General features: G+C 37.3%; 1 protein-coding gene across 6 annotated transcripts in view; it reads left to right on the top strand.

Moving 5' to 3' along the window:
• Positions 1-25,588, top strand: part of GPD2 (glycerol-3-phosphate dehydrogenase 2) — a 192,085-nt gene that overhangs the window by 95,353 nt on the left and 71,144 nt on the right. For all 6 annotated transcript variants that reach the window (XM_021004864.2, XM_078147024.1, XM_021004862.2 and 3 more), the window contains 3 exons: positions 11,655-11,779; positions 13,048-13,145; positions 14,525-14,688. In XM_021004864.2, the coding sequence (XP_020860523.1) occupies positions 11,655-11,779; positions 13,048-13,145; positions 14,525-14,688 (387 nt within the window). The remainder of the gene's footprint in view (positions 1-11,654; positions 11,780-13,047; positions 13,146-14,524; positions 14,689-25,588) is intronic.

Raw genomic sequence — 25,588 nt, 5'->3', positions numbered from 1 at the left:
TGCTGAGTATGCAGATTCTTTAAAGGGCCAAAATAAATTGAAAATACAGAGCTTTTATGTACACTTTGAACCCTTGTTCCTATTTAGAAAAGAGATTGATTAATCTCAGCAATCTTTAACTTTAAAAATCAGTGACGTGTCTTGGTAACGTTTTTGGTTATGGTTCACCTAATGTCTTGTATCCTAAAAAGGTATGTAAAGTATGAGCCTTGCTATCTTCTCTTTCAATGTATTTCTTCTATTAAGTGGACCTTTTTCCCAAGAGAGAAATACAAACAGTACTAGATCAATTCAATATGTAAAATTCCATTAAAATTAACAGATTCTCTGTTAGAAAATGCAAAGTCAAAACATAGGCCATGACTTATGCTGCTGAAGCTGCAGCCCTCCTTTGGAGATGGGTAGGGAGATGGAGTTCGACAGAGAAGGATCTTTTGCTTTGTGTTTCTATCCTTTGGTTCTTAGCCATCGAGTCATAGCTTTAGAGTCAGAGAATCCTTTGTTTTTCTTTTAAAACCCTCCCTTCCTTTCCAGACATAAAGCACAGTGCTTGACTCCGAATAAGTGCTATGTAAATGTTGGCTATTGTCGTTATATTACAGCCTTCCATGTGCTCTGTCATGCAGTGACACTGGCCTCTTTGCTGTTCCTCAAATAAGTCACTCTATCTCCCAGTTCCAGGCATTTTCATTGGCTGTTTCCCCCTCTGTCTGGACTTCTCTTCCTCCTCTTGTCAGCCTCCTGGCTTCTTCAAGGCTCAGTTAAAATTTCACTTTCTACTCTGTTTTGGCTAACTTTGTGCCACCAGTTCTTTCAAGATCTGCTTATTTTCTGTTTAGAAGGCTGGAAGTCAGAGAGTTGCTTCAGATGAATTAACAGTGGAGTCTGTCAGACTCTTAAGGGTGCTGGGGACCCTTTTCTTTCCTTACACCAAAGTTACCAAGGCAAAGAGAAAATAAGAGTGGAAAGAACACTGCAGTTGGAGTCAAGATCTGGTTTTAAATCTCATCTCTGCTGCTTACTCCCTGTATAACTTGGGGGCAGGTCACTTAACCTCTCTGAGACTTACTTCATTCATCTGTTAAATTAGGACTTAGAACTAGATGATATGTAGGGTCAATTGTAGATGTACATTTCAAATCTAAATCTGGTATCCTGGCTCACATAATCATTTATGAAAACCTAATTCCAATCCACCCCCTTGGATACATTAGAAGGATGCCTGCATAACAAAGCTAATGTCCTGATTGAAGCCAGAGAGACTTCTTGCCCTGTTAGTAATCTAAGGCTAAGGCCATAAGAAGGTATTGATAAGAAGGACACAGATTGATACTGTGGAAAGAACAGTGGATTTGGAGCCAGAGGACTAGTCTGAATCTTAGCCCTGTTACATTGGCAAGTCACTGACTCTGACCTTCAGTTTCCTCATTTGCCAAATCTGTAAGTCCCTTTCCAGATTAAAAAAATACATACATACATACATATATATATATAAAATAGATTTATATGATATAATATATATATTATGCACACACATGTATATGTATATGTATGTATGTGTACATACACACATGTATATAAACACATAAATATACATATACACATACATGAGATTGTATTGGGAAATCTTCAATTTAGATTGACAACACACATTTATTAATCACCTGCTGTCTTCAGAGCACTTCCTGGGAATTACAAAATGGACCTTTGCCTGATATATAATTGGTGTTTAACACATGCTTGTTGATTGATTTGCTTTATATTCTAGTACAGTGAGAACCTTTTACTGAATCCAAACGTCCTAGAACAAATCCCCTTAATAAAGGATTTGTTCTGTAAAACTTGGACTCAGGCAAAAGGCCACACCCACGGACCTAGAAGGCCACATGTGGCCTGGAGGCCACAGGTTCCCCACCCCTGGTAGGATAAACTATGTAGTCAGAAGACTACATAGTAACAAGTGCTTTGTGAGGGATGAGAGGAGAGATCACTAGAGATGAGCTGGGGATCAGCTTCAACTTCATGGAAGAGGTGGAATGTTAGTTGGGCTTCCAAGAATTCAGCAGGAAAAGAGGGACAGGGAGGACATTTCAGGCATAAAGGGCAATGTGGACAAAGGCGGGCCAATGCAGGGCATGTCTGGGGGACAGAGAGAAGTCTAGTTGTGTACCCTTACCTACCCAGAGGAATGTGAACTACTTAAGTCCTGGTTTATATTTTTGCCTTTGGATTCCCATCACTCACTACAATGCATTATATGTATTGAGATCTTAATAAATGTTTGTTAGTTTGGAATAGTGTGGGCTGAAGTCCTAAAGGTAGGGTGGTATTAGATTTTTGAGATTCATGAGTGTTAGGCAAAGGAGTTATTTGATAGCCAATAAGGAGGCATTCATTGAATGCCTTTGAGGAGAGGCAAAGACTTTCTCACAGGGAATTTGGCCTATAACCAGATATTGAAATCAATCATTGTGTAGCTACCTTTTTAAGTATTTATTTTTTCTATGTTGCCCCAGCTTTTCAGGAGACTGGAAACTGACCCTTGCATGTATATATCACTAGTGGTTGGGGAATAACTTAGAAACTGATTGTTTTGCAATTCCAAGAATGGGGAGAAGGGACATTTTGTTTGGTGCCAGAGCACAGACAAAAATGTGTGCCAACATAGGTTATCTGGTTTCTGCATTGGTGTTCACCCTTGTACATTATAAATATCAAGTGGTTTCCTGTGTAGCAGATCAAAGGGTTCCCTGAGTGCCCTTTGCCATCTATTACTTCATTCAGAGAAAACTGCTCTGGGAGTAAGGGTGGTTAGGCCTTAGTCCTTCAGTAGCCACAGAATGTAAGGTATTTTTGGGGATGGCTAAAGATATCTATTGTAGGATGCACGGGGAGGAACTTCTGCTACATACACAGCAAGAGACCAGCCTACAAGACTGTGCTGTATTCTCTATGAGTTAATTAGAGGTTAAACAACCTCTGCCCCAAAGACAAGCTATATTAGGGGATGCCAATAGTATTGTAGTAGGATTCTATATGCCTGTACTGGACCTTTTTTGTAATGATAAGATTGAAGTCAGGAGGTTACATCCCCTAAGACTAATGTCCATGGTTCATAACATTGAAAATATCCTCAACTCCTCACCCTTCCTCATGCCCCATATCCAATCAGGTACTACATCTTGCCTTATTTACCTCCTCAACGTTGATTCCATATGATCCTTTCTGTACTCTTAAGTTTCAGAAGCTTATCATTTCTCGATTAGATAATTGCAGTAACCTCCTAGTTGGTCTCACTGCTTCAAGTCTCTCACCACACCTCCAGTCCATACTCCATACTACTACCAAATAATTTTCTTTTCTTTCTTTCTTTCTTTCTTTCTTTCTTTCTTTCTTTCTTTCTTTCTTTCTTTCTTTCTTTCTTTCTTTCTTTCTTTCTTTCTTTCTTTCTCTTTCTCCTTTCTCTTTCTCTCTTTCTCTCTCTCTTTCTCTCACAATTAGGGTTAAGTGACTTGCCCAGGGTCACACAGCTAGCAAATGTCAAGTGTTTGGTCTGAGGCTGGATTTGGACTCCAGGGCCAGTGCTCTATCCGCTGCGCCACCTAACTGCCCCCAAATAATGTTCTTAAGTGCTCATCTGACTGTATGACTCTCCCTCCCCCATTACACAACTCTAATGGCTTCCTATTGCCTCTAGGATAAAATTTAAACTCCATTTAGCTTTTAAAGCCCTTCACAACCTGGCTCCAATCTATCTTTCAAGCAACACTGGCTATTCTTCCCCTCCCACACTCTGTAATACAGCCAAACCAGACTTCTCTCTGTTCCCCACACAAAACACCGTCTCTTGTCTTAGTGCCTTTGTCCTGGCTGTCCAGTTTGCCTGAAATTCACTCCCCCTTTATCTCATAAAGCCCCTCTCTTTCTTTAAGATGAAGTTCAAGCATCTTCTGTAAAGAAGCCTTTCCTATTTCCCCAAAATGATAGTTTCTTCCTTCCTGAACTACCTGGCTTTTAAATACTTTGTAAATACTTATATTAATTCACTTGACCTCCCTGTTCTTCATCCTCATCATGACTGCCAGTCCCTTCATCCCTCCATTCTTTCTCAGGCCATAACCTCTGCACTGGCTACACTCTCTTCCCCAAATCTATGGTGAATCTGTTCAACTCTCTGCTTTTAAATCTCTACCTTTAAATCTCTTGTCCCCTTGTCCTAGGATGAATATGCCTTGCCAGACACCAACTTTGGATTCCTTTCACCACCTACCCCCTTCACTTCAGTTAATGTGATGCTATATGGTGCTGGGGGCAGCTAGGTAACACAGGAGATACAGTGTTGGGCCTGAAGTCAGGAAGACTCATCTTTCTGAGTTCAAAACTGGCTTCAGACACTTACTAGCTGTGTGACCCTGAGCAAGTCACTTATGTCTGTTTGCCTCAGTTCCTCATCTATAAAATGAACTGGAGAAGGAAATGGCCAACTACTTTAGTATCTTTGCCAAGGAAACCCCACATGGGGTCACAAAGTCAGATATGACTGAAAATGACTGAACAACAAGAATGGTGCTAGAGTAAATTATGAAACTGTGCCGAGTTCACTCCAAATTTATGTTGCATAATATCAACTAGACCCTTTTACAGCAAAGTTTACACCTCCCTAATCGATCACTCTCCTACTTATTCTAAACCTTATTCTAAACAGCTATTCTAAACCTTTTCGTCTCCCTCCTCCCCCGCCCCAAGCCTCCCATGGAACCTCTTCCCTTCACCCTCTCAGCTGAGAACCTCAACTCATTCTTCACTGAAAAAACATTGAGAGAACTTTCCATCCTCCCCATGTTCTCCCCTTCTTATCTCATATCACTCAGAAGCTTCCCTTAACATCTTTTCCCATCATGCCTGTATCACATGAAGAGGTGGCCTTCATGCCAGGGCAAAATCCTGTAATACACAATCTCATCCCATCTTCTTCAGATGCTCCTACTAATTGCCCCACTCTAACTAATCTTCAGTCACTTCCTGGATGCTGGTTGCATTTCTGCTGTCTAAAAATGTACCCATCTCTCCCCCAGCTGAAACAAACAAACATACTCAACCCCGACTTGATCTGAACATCCCCAACAGCTATTTTTCTACCTGTCTCCACTACTTTCTGGCTAAACTCTTTGAGAAAACCATCTCCATTTTGTGCCTCCACTTCTCCTCTCACCGCCTTCTAAGTCTTCTGCAATCTGGCTTCACCATTCAGCTGTAGCTTCTCTCCAAGATCATCAGTGATGTCTTATTTGCCAAATTTACTGGACTTTTCTCTTTTTTTTCCTCACTTTTTTTTGTAGTCAACCAGGGTTTAAGAGACTTGTTCAGGGTCACACAGCTACTAAGCGTCTGAAGTTAGATTTGAACTTAGGTCCAGGGCCTAATGCTCTATCCACTGCCCCATCTAGCTACCCCACTGCACTTTTCTCAGTCCTCATCCTTGTTAACATCTCTGCAACATTTGACACTGTTGATCACCTTCTCTGCCTGGATACTTTCTCATGATATTCCTCTCTCCTGATTGTCTTCCTACCTGACTGACTACTTGTCAGTTTCCTTTACTGGATCTTTTTCCAGGTCCTGGCCACTAACTCTGAGTGTCTGGCAAGGGTCTGTCCTGGGCTGTCTTTTCTTCTCTCTCTAGTAAGTTTTTTTTTTTTTAAATCTCATTAGCTTTTCTCTGTGCTGATGATTCCCATATCGATATATGAAGCCCGAACCTCTCTTCTGAGCTCATCTTGCATCAGTAAGATGCCTTTTGGACATCTCAACCTGGTTATAGCACAGGCGTCACAAACTCAGCTCAGTCTTGGGTATGTAGTAAGCATTTAGCAAGTAGTTGTTGAATAACTGATTTTGCTGTGCTCGTACTTGTTGTCTTCCTCATAGAACATACACTCCCTGGGAATGGGAATTGTTTCATTGTTTGTACTTGTATCGCCAGCACCTAGCATAGTGTTAGATAAAGGTGTCTCCTTACTTTAGAAGGTGGTCACGGGGATTGAGCGTGGAGGACCATTCCTTAAGGGAGTAGGAGTATGAGGTATCAGGGATTTCAGTAGAACCTCCAAATATTTGTATCTAAAATGGTCCTCTGAGATTGGCAGGTAACTTAATCAGGCTTTATTTGTAATTGCATCTGTGGGGAATGTATATACAGCTCTTTCAAGTAGAATTCCAAAAAAACATTTAACACACTGGCTATTTAAGGAAAGTGGTTAGTGACACACCACAAAGAGGGCTGAAATGGAATTTGGGAACAAAGTATTGGATGGCAGTCATTGAACATTTTGTGGTTACAGTTTTTGCAAAATAGTTTTAACATTTTGATGTTGCTTGCTCATGAGAAAGGGATGGCACTTTCTAACACAAAGTACTTATTCTTTATGCACCTTGTCCCTGCTTACCTTTTTTTCCCCCTTTATCTCCTGCTGCTAAATTTGGATGCCACTTTTCTAGCAAATATTCTCTTTTTCCCTTATAAGAACCAGTTGAAGTTTAAACAATAATATTTATTTACAAGGGAAAAGAAAATTTTAATTCAGGTAATGAAAAGTTGAAACAAAAGATTTATCTTACCTAACTGGGTAATACTTCTACACCATTCTAGTGTAGCTTCCTCAGGTGTAGTTTGACCCTATGATAATATCTGGTTTAAGAGGGCATGTCTTCCTCACTTTTGCACCAGAATACCACTCCAGTTTTTCCTAAGCTTGGCATGGCTGATTTAGGATTTGCCACTAGACAGATTCCATACATCCTCTTGTAATTCTGAATTCATTCTCTGATTCATGAATGCTACAAGGATTTTGGTGATCTACCCATGTTTCTGCCCAATTAACTAAATAGATATGTCACCTACTCCTGCCACATGTAGTGAGTGGATAAAAATTTAATCATAAATTAAGCCCTTGCCAGGTGCTAAGGATACAAAAAATAAAATTGCTTTTCACCTCAGGGAATTTATATTCTAAAAGGGACAAACAACATATAGACAGGGAAATGTAAAATAACCTCAGGAATGTGGGGAGGTCCTTAACAGTTGTCTCCTTCTTTTCTCCTTCCCCTTCCATTCTTTATACTGCCCAGTTGAAGTAAAACTCTACAAAGGCAAGGAATATGTCTCCACATTTTTGTGTCATCAACAGCTAGCTGGACCTTTAACTGTTTGTATTTCTCTAAGGCCTGATGGATTAAGAAGCTAGCATAGACCTAGGAATATAGTAAGAAATGTTCCCTATTTTTACTGATGAAATCACAGGTCCAGTCTCTGGCGTATTCATGTACCAAAATTTTTTTAGCCTCTTTTTTTTCCTGCTATAATAAGTTGTGCCTTTTCCCTCTATGAATGATTTCTTGGTGTATTTTCCTATATCTTTTATGACTAAATTTAACAAAATATAACTGCAGGACAAATAGTTTAGAAATGTGGTATCCAATTGTATCTTCAACAAAATTATTTGTAGAGACAGAAATGGATCTCTTATTAGTTATTTATGTGCTCCTATCAAGAAGGGCACCATATAAGAGGTAGCATTTGATCTGAGAATGAAGGGAGTTATGTTATTCCAGGAGTCAGAGGTAAGGAAGGAGAATATTTCAAGCAGGGGGACAGCCTATGTCAAGGTATGGAGGCCAAGGATAGACTGTCCTGCACTAGAAACAGTAAGCAGGTCAGTTTGGCTTGAACCAAGATTTCGTGAGAGGGAATAATGTGAAGTCAAATAGGTTTGGAACCAGTTTGGAAGGATGTTAAATGCTAGAGAGGAATTTGGATTTTGTCCTTGAGGCAACAGGGAGCCACTGAAGCTTGTTGAGTTATACTGAGTGAACTGGTTAATTTGTACTTTAGGAATACCAGGGTGGCAGCAGCAGTGAGGACAGAGTGAGACAGTTTGGATATTGTATTAGTCTAGACAAGAGGTGATGAGGGCCCAATCTAGGATGGTCACTGTGTGAGCAGAGAGGACAGGTGAAGTGTTGTGGACTAGCAACTTTTTTTGATAAGGCAGGGATGCTGAGCGAGAGGGAAGTAACAAGAATGACACTGGAGTTGCAAATTGGCCATCTGGAAGGATTGGCAGTGCCCTCAACAGAGGTATATGAGAAAGTGAGTGGATTTTGAGTGAAAATATAATGAACTCTATTTTGTACATGTTGAGTTTAAGATACCTATGGATCATCAAGGACAAGATGTGCACTCAGGTGTTTCCAATCAAATATCAAATACATTATTTTAATCCTGTTCACCCCCTAAATCCATAGAAGACAAATCCTTTCTTTTCTTTCTTTTTGTTTATTTAATTCAATATTATTAAATATTCTACATTTATTCATTTATTTTTAGTTTTCAACATTCACTTCCATAAAATTTTGAGTTCCAAATTTTTACCCCATCTCTCCCCTCCCCACCCCAAGATGATGTGTAAATTGATATAGGCTCAACGTATACATTCATATTAAATCTATTTTCATATTAATCATATTGTAAAGAAGAATTAGAGCCAATTGGAGAAACCATGAGAAAGAAAAAAACAAAAAAAAAGAAAAAAATAATATGTTTTAATCTGCATTCACACTCCATAATTTTTTTCTGGATGTGGACAGCCATTTTCTATCATGAGTCTTTTGGAGATGTCTTAGATCCTTACATTGCTGAGAAGAGCTATGTCTATCAAAGTTAGTCATCGCACAACGTGGCTGTTACTATAATGTTCTCCTAGTTCTGTTCACTTCACTCAGCATCAGCTCATATAAGGAAGATATCCTTTCAAAGGGACCTAGGTGGCACAGTTGCTAGAGAGCTCAGGCACTTATTACTGCTGTGACCCTGGGCAAATTGCTTAGCCTTTGCTGGCCTCAGTATCCTCAACTGTAGAAAGGGAATAGTAATAGGATCTGGTTATTGTGAGGATCAAATAAGATAGATAAAATACTTCACATGATTCCTGACACATAGTAGGTCCTTAACACTTGTTTCGTTTTCTCCTTCCCCTTCCATTCTTTATACTGCCCAGTTGAAATAAAACTCTACAAAGGCAGGGAATATGTCTCCACATTTTTTGTGTCATCAACAACTAGCTGGACCTTTAACTGTTTATATTTCTCTAAGGCTTGATGTATTAAGAAGCTAGCATAGACCTAGGGATATAGTAAGAAATGTTTAAATACTACTTATTTTGAATGAATCATATGTTTGGATTCTGTGGATTGATTCCAGGGCAAGGAATTAATCAATTTGAGGCAAACAAATGTGTAATGAACTATTCATTATGATACATAAACATTTGTGCTGTGTCTCTTATTGTACAATGTATTCTGGATTGTGATGATTTCCATGGTTACAAGTTTTTGAAAAAAATTTATATCTTTTTCTCTTGTGTTTTAAAAAAAGTCTTAGTGAGTTAAAAAAAATCATAGTTATCATTTCCTAGTAACCATCTTCTTCCCTCCCCCCTTCTCATTAAAGTACAGTTAAGGAAAAGAAATGAATGCATCAATTGAGTCTGATTGTGAGACTCATTCTACACCTGTAGTTTCTTCTCTGCTGCTCCCCTCCCCCGCCCAGCTTCTCTACCAAGAAGAAGAATGTTTCAGTTACCAATCATCTGGAATCAAGACTAATGATCTTTTAAAGTATTGTTTTCTTTCATATTATTAATGGTCATTGTGTATATTGTTCTCCTTACTTTGCCATGTATCAGTTCATACAGGTTTTCCTAATTTTATCTGAATTGTTCCTAGTCATAATTTCTTACAGAATAATAGTATTCTATTGCATCAATGTGAGAAGAAGTGTGGTGAAGTAGATAGAAAGCCAGGAAGACCTTGGTTCAGTTCTTTGCTCTTACACTTTGTTGTTGTTGTTGTTGTTGTTTGTCTTTTGTCCTTTGACTGTCTGACTTCTGGGCTACTCACCATCTTAGTTCCTCCAGGCAATTCTAACTTAGAGAGAAGTTGCTGGTCTATATTGTTGGAAGGAGTTTCCTGACCTCAGATTCCCTATTTTTACTGATGAAATCACAGGTCCAATCCCTAGCATATTCTAGCATATTCATGTATCAAAACTTTTTTAGCCTCTCTTTTTTTCTGCTATAATAAGTTATGCCTTTCCCCCCTATGAATGATTTCTTGGTGTATTTTCCTATATCTTTTATGACTAAATTTAAGAAAACATAACTGCAGGACAAATAGTTTAGAAATGTGATATCCAATTGTATCTTCAACATAATTATTTGTAGAGACAAAAATGGATCTCTTATTAGTTATTTATGTGCTCCTTTATTAGTTAGCCAGAATATTAGCAGTACCTACTCTTAAATCCAAGTTCACTATCCTTCTTTTCTTCCATAGTTTCCAAAAACATTGTTCTTTTGAGTCAAGGGAGTTACCGTGGTTTTATGATAATAGTTAAATAAATAAATAAAAGTTATGATAAGTAGTTGTTTTTAAAATGGCCTTATGGTATTAATTACAATAAATAATTTGAATATCGGCTTAAATTCTATTATATGAGTATTGTGGCTGTGAAGCATTCCAGTTATTCTTAGAATAGTTTGATACTGTCATATTGAGTACTTCATGTGTCTGCCAAACATATCTGGGTCTCATAGTCTAGAATGTGTTGCACACCTTGTGTTGGACTTAGACCCTTGGCTTATATCCTTGTGCTATTTGATGGGACTCTGGGGGTTTCCATAGGGGTAAGCCTAACCCAGTTCTGGAGAGGAAGGAGGGAGTGGGGCATTTTGAAGTCTGGGCTATTTCTAGGCTCAGGTTTCAAAGGCTGTTTGTTCTCTTTTATAACCTGCCAGAAAAGTCTTTGGAAACTTTAAGTAAGGGTTGATTGAAGGGAAGGAAGTGACAACTTGGCTTGGCCTTGCTTCACCTTATTCTACCCCATTTTTTCCCATGTATCATTCATGCTGACATGCTCTGTTCACACTACATTAAATTGTACCTGCTTGGTAACTTCACGTGTTTTATGTATCTGAAAACATTTTTCTGACATTAGGTTCATAGGCTTTACCAGATTGTAAAGGGATCCATGACAAAAAAAAAAGTTAACCTTTGAGTTGAAAGGAACCTTAGAGATAATCTAGTATAAATCTCTCATTTTGCAGATGAGGAAACTGAGTTCCAGAGAAATTGAAATTAAGTGACTCCTCCCATTACAAATCAAGCACTCCTTTCCTATGCCACACTAATTAGACTGGAGACCTTGGAATTAGTTTGGACTCAGGGTGAGGGCTGAGCATATTTGAGGGTATATGCACCTAAATATTTAGGAAGCACAGGGCATCAGACTGACTGACATTTCGTCCCTTTAAAAGCATCCACCTGTTATGACTGTGTAATTGTGCTATGATATTTCCTAACTGTGATCCACCTAATGTTTAATGTGCTTCCAGTCTGGTTTGACTTTTTTTTTCCCCCTAGGAAGAGGCTAAAATCTCTTCATTATAATATAGACAGTGCAGTGCATTTTGAATACAAATTTATCCATGTTCAGAGTAATTTTTCTTGTGATTGTCTCTACCCTGGAGAAGTGCCTTTAATGAATTACATACAAATTGTGTAATTTAAGAAGTTAATTTGGTTTTCTGGTTACACAGGACTAAGAACAGCCCTTGTAGAAAGAGATGATTTCTCATCAGGGACCAGCAGCCGAAGCACTAAGCTGATCCATGGTGGGGTGAGATATCTTCAGAAGGCCATCTTGAACCTGGATTATGAGCAGGTAATTGTGTATGCTAGTTGTTAAACAAAAATTGCTACTATGCTGTTTTCCCCTCTCCAATTAAATCAGGCTTTTAAATGGCTTTTAATGTTTCCTCCTGTTGGAAATATCTGTTTAATGTGTTCTGCAGGAGTATTTTTCAGGAGAGGCATAACAGTTTTTTTTTTTTTAACTGTAGTGTTAGAGGCAGCATGATGTAGTGAATAGAGAGGCCTGACCTCAGAATCAGGAAGACTTGGATTGGAGTCCTGCCTCTGACATATAGTAGGTGTGTGACACTGGAAAAGTCATGTAACCTTTTGTGTACCTAGGCAGCTCTCTAAGACTGAGATGTGGCATGGGTGCACACCTGTGTTGGGATGATTTCCTCAGCAGGAGTTCCCGATACCAGTGAAATCATAGTTTGAGTCCAAAACACAAATATCTCCCCTTCCCCCCTAACCCATTTATGGGTAATCTCAGGCCATCCAAGTGGCAGATTTGCTGAACCATGGTGTCTGAGCAACCATGATTCAGCTCCCCACACCAGCCCCCTACCCCCCAAGGTTTTTTTTTTTGTATTCCATTGTTTTAATTCAGGGGCAGTCTCTGGATCTTTTCTCTCCTACAGCTGTCACCATCTGGTCATGTTATCAGTGGCAAATTCTTAAGGGGAAAGAAGATTAGAGGCGTATTTTCCACTCTATAATTCTGCCTTATGTCCAGTCTTCCCAGACTGGAGGAGGCAGTGGCATTTTCTAGAAAATAAAAATTCGACAGAATTTTCCATCTCTGTTTTGCCCACGGAAGATTCTAATAACAACTTGACTTTAGTAGTTCTGCACCTGCCATTTCCATACCCCTCTTTGAAAGGCATCTCTGATCTGCAGTGGTGGGGGGTGGTTTGTGTAAGGGAAAAAAATCTAAGGGTACCTACCATTGAGTAATCTATCATCCCTTGCAGGGACAAATGTTTTATGGAGCTGGGGCAACCATAGAGGGAATACAAGATAAATGGTTTGTATAATCATGTAGCTCAAGTCAGGGAAATATCTTACATCTGGGAACCCCAATGGCATGTTTTCCCCCTATGCAAATACAGTGAAGGTTTCTAAAAATCCTTGAAGTTGACAGCATGATGTATTATTGGAAATATGATTAAGATATTTCCTGGCTCAGAGGTAGAGAGGGGTGTATGTATCAATCAGTTGGCAGGACATTTTTTCCACCCTTTGGAAAACACCATAATCTGTTACTGCCAAGCTAATTTTCCATATTTTGCTTTTTAGTACAGGATGGTGAAAGAAGCACTTCATGAGCGTGCCAACCTGCTTGAGATTGCTCCCCATTTATCTCATGCACTCCCTATAATGCTTCCGATTTACAAGTAAGCTTATTGAGATCCCCTGTGCTCTGTCTGCTCAGCTGGAGTTAGTGTGACATTGTCTTAGCAAGAATATTCCTACAGTGGGCTTTCCTTAATGCTTATAATTGGTGCTTATCTCTCTTAAAAATATTTTCCCTTACCCTATTTTAAAAGCATGATTTTCTCCAATGATTCTCTTTTGACATAATTTAGTTTTAAAGGCCTGATTTTCGAAGGTGACAATCACCCTCTGCATTTACAATTGGGAGCTTCTTACTCTAGTTTCCTTAGGCATTTTGATGAGCTAAATTTGCATGTGGGAAAACCAAAGGTATGAAAAGTGAAGCCAAGAAACACCACTTTTGAAAAATTTGACCAGGGATGCCTTGGAAAGTTCACATTGGCAAAAAGATTTTGAGCAATTTTGGTTATAAGTATTCTCTTTATGCTGCAACTTGAATTTGTATGTATTTGCCCATATTTACATTGGCATATTTTTATACCTAAATAGAAATTATTTGCATTGATTTTGTTTCTAATGGAAGAATAACTTAATCTGGTCATTCACAAAGCATCCTTATATTTCTTGGGAGGAATGATACACCCATGGATTCCAGGTTATCAGAGATCTTATATTGCCATTTTCATTTCTTTTAAAGGAAAATGAACCTTGTTTCTACCTCGCAGGGACCAAAGAAGTTACTACATAGAACTCTCCTAGCGTAAAAGGATAAGCTTTGGTCTTAATGTTCCTATAAAGTATTTTATACATTTTTCATGTAATAAGCTCATTGTTTTCATTAGATGCATTTGGTATTTATTTTATCGTACTGATAAAAGTATATTAATGTTCAGCATATACCAAGTAAGCTTTGTGCTTATTTAATCAAAACTGGCCTTTCTTCAAATGACACACTGAGACTAAATGCACTTTGAGGCATCTTTTTAAAAGAGAACCTAGAATATGCCAAATTAACCAAATTTCAAATTCAAAATGATTGTTAATGCACAAACACAAATTTTAACAGCCTATAGACACTGATGAGACCTTCTTGGGCTAGAGATATCAATTATCCGAAAAAGCAGGTTGTACATTACTCAGTGATTGTCAAGGGGCATGAACCCAAATTCTACAATTCTTTGTCCTGCTTTTGTCATCAATTTTGCCTTGATTACCTTAGAACACTCATTTAAATTTTTACCCATCAATTTCACTAATGTAATTCCCCTAGAGTAATATCAAATATGCTTATTAAATGCTCACATTTAATACCTTTTGCATTATGTTAATACACTTGTACTTAAATAAGAGTTGTAATGGTCAAGCGTCATCTTTTTGCTGTGATATTTAGTTTTCCTAAACATCATCTCCTTTCCTCACCTGTATTTTTCTTCCATAGGTGGTGGCAGTTGCCTTACTACTGGGTAGGAATAAAGCTCTATGACCTGGTTGCAGGAGCTCAGTGCCTGAAAAGCAGTTATGTTCTTAGTAAGTCAAGAGCACTTGAACATTTTCCAATGCTGCAGAAGGACAAGCTAGTTGGAGCTATTGTCTATTACGATGGTATGTTTTTCTTATTGTAAGAAAGCAATTATACTCCTGTTCAGTTTTGTGTCTTTTACTGTATGTTTTAATGACTTCCATTAATTGAACATGTATAATTAGAAGAAGTAAGATTTGCTTGTTCAATAACTTCTTAGAGTTTTGTGAAATGATTATTTTAAGTTATGCAGGTTAACCATGGGATGACTTTCCTTTGGGCAAGCAGAAATAAAAAGTAGTCATGCATTTTCATAATAATGGCCAGCAGATTGTGGGTCCCTTTCTATTTGGGGGAGCATACCATACAATCTAACTGAAACTAGTCAGTGATACTGGATATTCCTTAAATGTCTGTAATTAATATATGAAATTGTATTACCATAGATTTCTAATAGTAGATTACTATCTAGTTGATTCATTTGGAGATCTCTGATCTCTCCACAGAAAACTAAAACTCTAGAGTGATCCTTAGGATCAATTTGCTTCCTGTTTTAAATGAGCCTGGCATAGTTTTAATGAACTTTGTTCTTTAATGGGCTAATCTTTCTATATTGTAGTACTTATAAACCATGATTATTAGTCAAAACTTGGTTTGTATGTGAAAAGTAGCATTTACGTGCTTTTCTGCACATAGACATTTCCCCCAATCTCCTCTTGCCATTTCATTCTTCTGCCCAAAGTTGTTAAGCCAAATATATTGTGAGAATCTTTCAATGGCTTTTTGATTCCTTGAGACTTTGTGCTTTATTTAAAAACAACAAAAATTCTCTCTAGGTCTAGATGAAGGGCTCCCCATAGTGTTTATGCTTCTAAAATCATTTATTTTGTATCTTCCCTTTCTTCCTGGATTTCAACTTCCTGTCTCATGGTTGGTTTGGTCCATTTTCCATCATCATATTTTCATGGATTTGGACCCCACCCTGTGCCATTTAATTTGCTGTGTCTTTGACAGAAAAGACTTGCCTCGTGAATATATTATAATGTTGCAAGCAGGCATAGATCTGTTAGGTTTCTAGATGAAACCTCTATTTTCAAGGGGTTATAAACTCAGAGAAAAAATGCCCTCTGGGCTGAAACTAGACATATATGTACTTTTCCCAGGACACAATTTTTGTGCATAATATTTAAACAATGAAGGTAGGTAGATGTTTGAGTCTGTGAAAGTAAAGCAGTTTTTCTTTTATTGTTTTATTTGCTTTGTGAAAAAGTACTGTTTTATTAAGTGAAATTTTATATTTTTTTATGTCTCCAATGTTGACTGTTTATACACTTTACTTGAAGGGAACCTATTTAAAATAGGATCCTTAGTGTATTTCTGGTTGGAAAGCACAGTGATTTCTGAATGATGCATAAAATGTTTGGAGGAGGGTTGTGGTATGGAATAGCCTAGAGGAATTTTCAGTTGCATGGATATAACTGCATGTACATAATGATAAATGATTTTTTAAAATCACGGAATTCTGTGGCAGGAAGAATATCTTAGATTGTGTGCTCAATATTCAATGAAGTATTATTCCTGTGGTGCGGTTTCTTGTATTTAGTAGGGCATATCCAATCTTACCTTGAGGGAAAGTTTAATTCCAGCTTAATCCACTATGACTTTTAAGGGTTCCTAATGTTTCGAGACCTCACTATGCTATGAAATGTGTTTAAGTCTCCTTCCTTTCTGCTCCTTCCCTGTGTTATGTTCCCGAATCGATTTAAATACTTTCATTTGTCAAGCTTTCAGAAAGGAAGAGAGAGAGAGAGAGGAGAGACAGTATGTGTGAGTAGTGAGAGAGAGAGAGAGAGAGAGAGAGGAGAGAGAGAAGAGAGAGAGAGAGAGAGAGTGTGAGGGGCAGTAGGGACCAAACTCAAAAAAATGCCCCAGCAGAAACAGCATTAAAAAAATCTTAAGAGTCTTATACAAACATTAAAAGCTAGAAAATTCACAGTTTGAGTTGTCTTCCAACATCTAAACACCACAGGGTGTCCACTTAACTATTTTCTTGGTGCCCCCCTGTTGTGCCTACATGTTAAAGGACAACCTTAACTGTGAATTTCCTCTTTCTGCGTCAGACCCTTAATGTTAATTCATTGTAGTTTTTATTGGGTGATTATATAAAATCAGTTCCTTGGTTTGTGAGGGAAAAAAAGGCATTCTGTAAAGAGCATCCAGCTCTCCTAGCTGGCATGGAAGCATTTCCTGTTTTTGCCCCTTTTGAATTATCTTTAACCTCTCTCCCACATTCCTATTTTAGATGCTTATTCACTATTTCCATCATACCCAAGGTATTCCTTTTAATGTAATATTAGTTTAAAAAAAGTATTTAGAAGAGATTTGAATCTTTACAGCAGGGTTTCTTTTAATTTTTTTCATGTCATGGAACCCTTTTGGTAGTCTGGAACCTTTCTCAGAGTGTTTGTTGGTGTGTTAATAATTTAAAAGAAATGTTAAATTTCAAGGAGATGTTAATGAAAATAAAGATTTAATTTGTTTCCCCACCAAGAATCCCTGAAATCTGTCCATGGTCTTCTGGACCCTAGATTAAGAACCTCTGCTTTAGATGGCTATTTGAGAGAAGGGCAGTGCACCTGGTTTTTATGACATCTTTAGTGTTGGTGATGGAGTTTCATAGACTGTTGTGTCTTTTGTACCTTCTTACCTTTAGGATAAAATATGAACTTTTCTGTTTGGCCTTTGAAGCCCTCCACTGTCTGATTCTAGCTTACTCTCTAGTCTTGCTGAATGCTATTCTCCTTCATTCACTTTGTGTTCTGGATTGAACTGTTTTGGTTGCTATTCCATCTGCATAACATTATGCATTTTGTCTCCTTGATTTTGCACAGGCTCTCCCTGAATTCCAGAAATATTCTCCCACCCCTCCCCCAGCTCATAGAATCCATAACTTCATGTCATTAAGTGCAACCTCCTTCAGGAAGTCTATCCTGATTGCTAGTACTATATACATACATATACATACATACATAATGTATGTATGTATATGTATATATCTTTGTGTGTATGTGTATAATTTTTATTAATCTTTTGTTTTTAGATTACCTACATTTCCCAGTATATCACTCCTACCTCTTCTGCTTGGACAGCCATCCCTTTTAAATTTAAAAAAAAATTAAGAGTTTGTAAAATATAAAAAAAATTATGTTTAGTATTTCACATCTATGGCTCTTCCCTCTGCAAACTCCTTAAAGAAGCCATGTAAAATGCCTTCTCATACCTCTGTTCAAACTGTATTTGTATTTTGTGTTTAGTTTTTTGTATAGACTTTTTACCCTTTCACCATCTTCATGTGGAAAAGAATAGAAATTTCTTGAGGACATAAACTATCTTACCTCTATGTTGGCATCCCAGTATGGTGCCTGGCATGTGGTAGACACATAATAAGTATTTATTGTTGAATCAAATTGGTGATTTGGGCTAGACTCTAAATGGAGACAGCTGAGCTACTTGTTTCAAAAATGGGAGAAAAAAGGATGCTGCTGGAGTAGAGTGGTTTTCAGATTTGTTCTTTACTTTGTATTATGTCATAAACTTCGAGTTTAGCAGCAGTATATTTATTCTCATTTTTTAGATCTATGGACTTAAAAGTTAGCTTATTCATAAATTGAAAGAAATGTTCTCTCAACTTTTATTTTCTGTTTCTAAAATAACATGGACACAGCATAGCCTGAAAACAACATAGGAATATGGACGCTATGTGGAATAGTGCAAAGGGCTTCTGGGTTTGAATCCTGACTCTATTATTCTCCAGGTGAGGGTGGGCAAGTTATTTTAAATTCTCTGGGCCTGAAGTGTATTCATCTGTAAAATGAAGGATTTAGATTGCATAATCCCCAAGGTTGATTCTAACTCTAAGTCTTGAATTCTGTGAAGTCCTTTTTTCTTATGAATAAGGCCACATTTACATATATGGTCATTTTGGCCTACTGGTGTCTATAAAAGATAAAATAACAAAGTTGAAAATAAGTATACTTTTAGCATCACTTAGTAACATCATTTTACCTCAGCTTACTAAATACATATATGTCTGACCATTTATATTCAAGTTAATCTATGTTCTAAATGTGTTGGGACAGATGGTTTGTTAAAGGAATCCTTTAGTGGGTAGGGTAAATGAGATATAGGCAGTTAGGTGGTGGTACAGTGGATAAAGTGCCAGGTCTGGAGTCAGGAAGACACAAGTGCCTCAGACACTAGCTGTGTGACTCTGGGCAAGTCATTTAACTCTGTTTGCCTCAGTTTCCTCAAGTGTAGAATGAGTTTAATAATACTTCCGAACTTCCAAGGTTGTTGTGAGGATAAAATGAGAAAATATTTTGTTGTCACACAATTTTCAAACCTTAAAGTACTATATAAATGCTAGTTATTATTATTGTTGTTATTAGGGGATAATGTAAATGATCGCTTGATTCATGTTTTGTAAATAAGTCTTTTATATATTCATATGTACCTTTGCATAGTAGGTATTCAAAATATAGTTGATCAGTTGAGTCTTTGCCTTCAAGCTCCCTACTTTTTGGTCAGGCCTTACCTTTTGGTGGTTGTAAAGGGGAAATAACTAGATAAAAGTCTAAGCAGGTTGAGTCTAAACTGGCCAACGATTTGGTAGAAGAGCTCCCTAGGTAGCCTTAGACCTAGACTCTCACCTCTCTTCCGACCATCCTTTACACAGCTACCAAAATAATCTTGATAATGAGCAGGACTGACCACTCATGTTCCTGTGGTATTTTACCCAGTTCTCTCCTTTGTGCTTATGTTCTTACCTTTTTCACTTCTACTATGGGTACTTTTTCTATGGCTTTCCTCCCACCCCCTACAATTGGCTTGTACTTTTTGTTGAGGGCAAGGTCTTTGTTGTGTGTTGATCTTCTTACACAAATGCCTTACCTAGTAGATAAACTATATGAATTTCATCTTACCATCCAGAAATTTTTATGTGCCAGCCTACAGGGTAAAATACAAAACTCGGCCTGACATTTAAAGCCTCTGAGTGTTGTTGTTTGTTGTCTCCTCTACTAGACTGTGAACCCCTTGAGAATAGTCACTGGTTTGTTGTTGTTGTTTTGTTTTGCCTTTCTTTGTGTCCCCATCATTTGCCACAATACTTGGCACGCAGTAGGTAGTTAATAAATTCTTGTTGACTGACTGGCTTTACCCTGCCTTGCCAGACTCATTTCACTGTACTCTTTTGTGTGTTATATATTCCAAATAAAGTATTCTGCTGGCCCTTCACTGGGATCTTCTCTTACCTTCCCTTTCCTCCGTGCATTGATAGAGGCCAACACTATTGTCCCTCGACCCATAGTTAAAATATATTTTTTGTTTCTTGACATTTTTCTTCCTTCAAGGCCAAACTCAGAGGTCACTATTTCCATGAAACCTTTGATTATCCAACTAGCTGAAAGTCACCTCTTATCCTTCACAATTTCCTAAAACATTTTGCTTAGATCTTCTTTGCCTTTGTCACATACTACCTTGTATTATACTTATTGCTGTATAGAAGATTGTAAGTTTTGGGGACAAGTACTATTGTTTTCTTTCTAATATTCATTCCTATGGTAATATCTACTTCCATGTATTCAGTTATCACCTCTATACACCAAACCTATATATCCATACCTAATCTTTCCTGATCTCCATTTCCTTATCTGCAATTGCTGCTGGACATTCCAACTCTAGTATTTTATTGGCACCTCAAAATCAGCATGTGCAAAATGGAACTCATCATCATCACCTCTAAACTTACCTCTCTTCTAATTCTAACCTTATTTCTGTTGTAGATATTATCCTCTTTCTTTACAGCCAGCCAGGCTTTTAATCTCAGTCATCTCTGACTCCATTATTTCAACCCCCCCCCCAAATTGCAATCATTTGTCCTGTCCTGTCCATGACTGTTACATCTGTCTCCTTTTCCTTTAGGATTACTCTGTCACCACCTTTTTAAGTCTGGTCCTTGCCCCCCACTTGCCTGAACTATTGAGTTGGTTTCCAAATCTGTCTCACTGCCTCTAGTGTCTACATACTCCATTCTAACTAGCAGAATAGGATCAAAGGTTCTGAGATCTTGAGCTGGAAGGGACTTTAGAATAAGGAATCTTTTTGAGTCTCAGAAAGGTTAAGTGATGTTTCCAAAGTCACACAACTAGTGTGGAAGTGGAAGAATGGTCAGGATTTGAAACCATGTTTTCTGATGCCAAATCCAGTATTCTTTCTACTGTACCATATTGCCTCTATTTCATGTGGTTTCCAAAATACTCTTCCTAAGACACAGAGCTGACAATGGACCCCCCCATGACCCTCCCCCCCAAAAAAAACCCTTCATCTATTATTGACTGAAGTTAAAAAAATGTAAATTCCTTAGTCTAGCATTTAAAGCTCAATCCAGTCTACTTTCCAGCTTTAATTCACGTTATCACCCACTTATCCTTGCAGTCAAAAAGGTTAGTTATCTTTAGGTCATGGGAATGTCCCCTCTCATCTCCTTTTAAACTTCTTCTTTCAAGGCCCAGATAAAGTATCTTCTCTGGGAAGCCTTTCCTGATCCCTGCTCCTCAGTCCCTTCCTCAGTATCACAAAAGCACTTTGGATTTCTCCCCTGCCTCTCCGTTCTCTACATTATATTATATTCATCTGTGTATATGTTATATTCACCAAGTAGAATGGAAGCTCTTTGTTGGTAGGAACTAATTGTTTTGTCTCTGTATAATTGGCAACTGATATAATACTTTGCAAATAGCAAATATTTAACAACTATTTGTTGATTTGAATTGGCAAAGGTGAAGTTTTTAGATTATCTGTGGACTACCTATCACTGTAGTTAATCCAGAATCCTAATTTAGTGGTCTTGACCCTTTTTTTTTAATGCCTTTTAACTTCTTCCTTGCCTGATCTCATTAGTAGTTGACTATTATGAATCAGACTCTTTGGTTCATCTAGTTATTATGTACTTGTGTTATCGTTTTCCTCCCCAGAGATTTTTATTCTCCAGAGGGTATTTAGTGAAAAGTAAATCACTTGCTGGTAATGCAGTATGTCACCCTCACTCACCCTTCTTCCATCAGTTTAGGAGCAGAAGCCGTTGTGTGGGCGGTTTTATGTGTTTCCGTTTTTTAATTATGAACAGAGCTGAGTAAAAGTAGGTGTGTGGTGCACTTTTTGTGGGTGGGTGGAGTGAACTGAGAAGTAGTTTGTGGATATAAAGTGTGATGTGAGCAGTTATTAATAGTAATAATGAAACCAGCCTAAAACTTTAGCGTTCTTAAATAAATGGGTTGCTTTGCCCAGAATCGTCACATTACTAAAGGGGTTTAAGTCATGAGTGCTTATACTCTTGTATTTTTCCCTCCCATATTTTTTTTAATATATTTTAGGTTTTGGGTTATTGAGCTGGTGGTTACAATTACATTCCTTTTTTTTTTAAAATTATTTTTAGCATGAAGCTTTCTCTACTTTTTTGGATGCTAAAGAACATGGTAATGGACAGTTTTTTCCAAAACCATGAGAAAAAATTTTTTTTTCCATAATTGATTTTAATTATTCTTCTAAGATGTTCCATCATGTATACTATCAGCTACAGAGACATTCCTGACCTCTTTACTATAGGAGCCCTATGAACTTGTCTTTAAAATATTTTGAGGGGCAGCTAGGTGGCGCAGTGGATAGCGCACCAGCCCCGAAGTCAGGAGGACCTGAGTTCAAATATGGCATCAGACCAAACACTTGACACTTACTAGCTGTGTGACCCTGGGCAAGTCACTTAAATCCCATTGCCTAAGCAAAAAAAAAAAAAAGACCAACGAAAATAGAAAGACATCATTATAGATAGGAAGAATAGAACCTAAGGGACAGCCGTATAGATAAAAATCTAGTTTTGAAGTTTCAGTATAGTTAACCAAAAGGGTATGAATTAGGAACAGAGTTTTGGTGATTGTTAGCATCAATCAAGGAACATTTGCTAAGTGGCTTCTACGTGCTTGACATTGTTCCATGTCCTGTGGTTGCAGATGCCAAGAGTGAAATAGTCTGCCCTTATGGAGCTTACTTTCTTTTGAGTGGTTGGGGATATAATGTATTCATAAATAAATGCAGATATATACAAAATAAAGGCAATCAAAATAGATAAATTGCTGGACTTGGGACCAGGAAGATTTGAGTTTGAATCCTGACTCATTAGTAGTTGTACAACCTTGGGCAAATCACCAATCTGGGCAAATCTCTATCTTGTTTTCCTCCTCTGGAAAATGGAGATAATGATAGCCCCTATCTCACAGTATTGGATGTAGTGAAGTTCAAATGAGATAATTTTGTAAACCTGAAAGTGCTATATCAATGTTAGTTATTATGATTGTTAAATATAAAATTGTTTTAGGAAGATGGAGTCCTAATAATAAAGAATCAATTAAAAACCTTGTTAGAGAAGGTTGCACTTGAGCTAAGCCTTAGAGGGAGGTAGAGGTTATAAGAGCAGAAATGAGGAATGAAAATATTATTCATACGGTTTAGCCTGTGTAAATGATTGGAGGCAAGAGATACTGTTTATTTTTCTAAATCAAAAGGATTAAGTTGTTTGATGCTTGGGTTGGGTTTTTTGGGGGAAGGATCTCCCTACTTTGATTCAGAAATTTCATTTGGTTTCTTATTCCTTTGAATACTACTTTAAGAATAACTTCCTCTTATTGTGTCAACAAAATGGGACATCTTAAAGGTTTGCTTTTTACAAAAGGATTATTTTGAGCAGTCAAATTGACAGGTGCTTGTTGGCTTAACCATTGTGTTATATAAGAAGCAGAAACAATATTTGATATTTGTGAACCTGAGGTTTCTTGGTAAGACGATTTAGAGCTACTGCGTAGTCCATCAATTTTTTGAAATGCAACTTTAAGGTTCAGTTACCTAGGTTAATCTCCAATTTTTAAAATACTTTAAATCCCACCCTGATACAAAGTATAGTATATTCAAAGAGAATTCTGACTACAGCTCTGTAATTTCCAGTATTACCTCAAGTACAACCCTTCTCTTTAAAAGACTGTAATTAACATAAGGACTGATTCAGTCTGACTAAGCAGATTGGTATTCATGGCAAGCAGATGATCAAAACTAGTTTTTAGTAAATTTAAACAAGTCAGAGCACATTTTACATAATGATAATAGCATTTGAGACTCCCAGTTTAATTTCTGTATCTGTTCTACACAGATAACACTGAGGCATGTATCATTGTTTTGTGATGGCCAAAGAAAAGCAGTAAGATTAAATTTCCATTTGCAAAAAAGAAAATTCTTTAAAAAATAGAACATATTATATTGAAGATTGAAGCTATAGTGATGGGTATATTTATGTCTAAGCAATGAATAGTTTCTAAACTTTAGCAAGATATTATCAAAATTGGTTCTTTGAAGTTTAGTCCCTTGGTTTTAAAACCCATTCTTTTTAATATAAGGTATATGGTTAATATTAGTTATACATTTATATATTTGCATTGTTCATGTATTAGTTATATATGTTGAAATATTTGTTACATGTGTGTTTAAAAACTTGTATGTGTCATAGAATTCTAGAATATTAGTGTTTGAAGGGACCTTGGAGATGAGCTAGCCCAATCCATTCATTTTGCAGTTATTATCTCTGCAGAGATAACTCTGGAACTTGTATATATCCATCCTCAATCTTTTCCCTTAACTTCAGATCTGCACATTTATTATGTGCTAAGCGTCAATAATTATAAGGTAGATTTGTACTGATAAAATCAAACTCATCATTTCATCATGACCTACACTGTACTTATTTCCTTCCTTCCTAAGTTTACCATTTCTCCTTTTACTAGACATTGCAGCTCCCTCCTTTCCCAGCCCATTGTCATCACTCAAGCTCAAAATCTCATAATTAATAGATAGCATAAAAGATCGAGTGTTAGTATGGGAGTTAGGAAAATCTGGGTTCAGACCTCTTCTGTCATACTTACTGGAAGCTACATATCCTCTCTCAACCTCAGTTTCTTCATCTGTAAAATAAGAAGGTTGAACCAAATTGACTCTTACCTGTGACTCTTACCTTTCCTTCTTATCTAAATGGTGGCCAAGTTCTATCCCCAGGTATTTATTAGCTAAGTCACTATCTGATTCAGTTTCCTCATCTGTAAAGTGGTGATAACAATAGGATCTATAGCCCAGGGTTGTTATGAGGGGTTTAGCACAATGCCTGGCACTTAGCAGGACCTTAATAAATATTGACTTGGCCTGAAAATAAAATGAGATAATATAAATAAAGCACTTTGTAAACCTTAAAATGTTACATATATGCTAAACAAAATGACTGTGAAGTGTTAATTGACCATCTCCGCCTTTCTACTGGCACTGTGTTGGGGCCTAAATCACCTCTCATCTGAACAGTATAAACGATTCCTTCTATTGCCAGTCTCTTCCTCCCTTTAATCCATCTTCCATGTTGCTGCCAAATTTATCTTTTTTAATGTATACAGTGTTGTTTGTATAGTGGAAAAATCACCAGATTTGGATCAGAGGATCTAATTTCAAATATATCCTCTGTGACCTTAGGTAAGGTACTTAGTATGTGCTTATCTCATTTGGGTAAGGGCACTTAGTAGGCACTTTCTCTATTTCTGTTACATGGAAACTATATCTTTAAATCAAGAGTTAGCTATGTTGAATCTCAGCTATTTCATAAAAGTTTATACACATGCAAATAGAAAATTATTTACATGGATATAAATGTTTTGATCACATGAGGATTTGAAAAGAAATGCATGCAAGCTGGCAAAGGGATTCTTGTGCCCTAACAGGTACCTGTTGTCATACCAGATGGTAATTTTGCCCTATACAAGCACACACAAATGCCTATTCCCCAAATTTACCTCATATATATTTTATATTGACCTTCCTGTGGCATGGACTGTTTTTTTTTTT

The sequence above is a fragment of the Phascolarctos cinereus genome, unplaced genomic scaffold (genome assembly GCF_003287225.1).
Source record: "Phascolarctos cinereus isolate Bilbo 61053 unplaced genomic scaffold, phaCin_HiC Scaffold_726;HRSCAF=1367, whole genome shotgun sequence".
NCBI lineage: Eukaryota > Metazoa > Chordata > Mammalia > Diprotodontia > Phascolarctidae > Phascolarctos > Phascolarctos cinereus.
The sequence above is the reverse complement of the archived record's forward strand: the minus strand, read 5'-3'. Positions and strand labels throughout refer to the sequence as shown.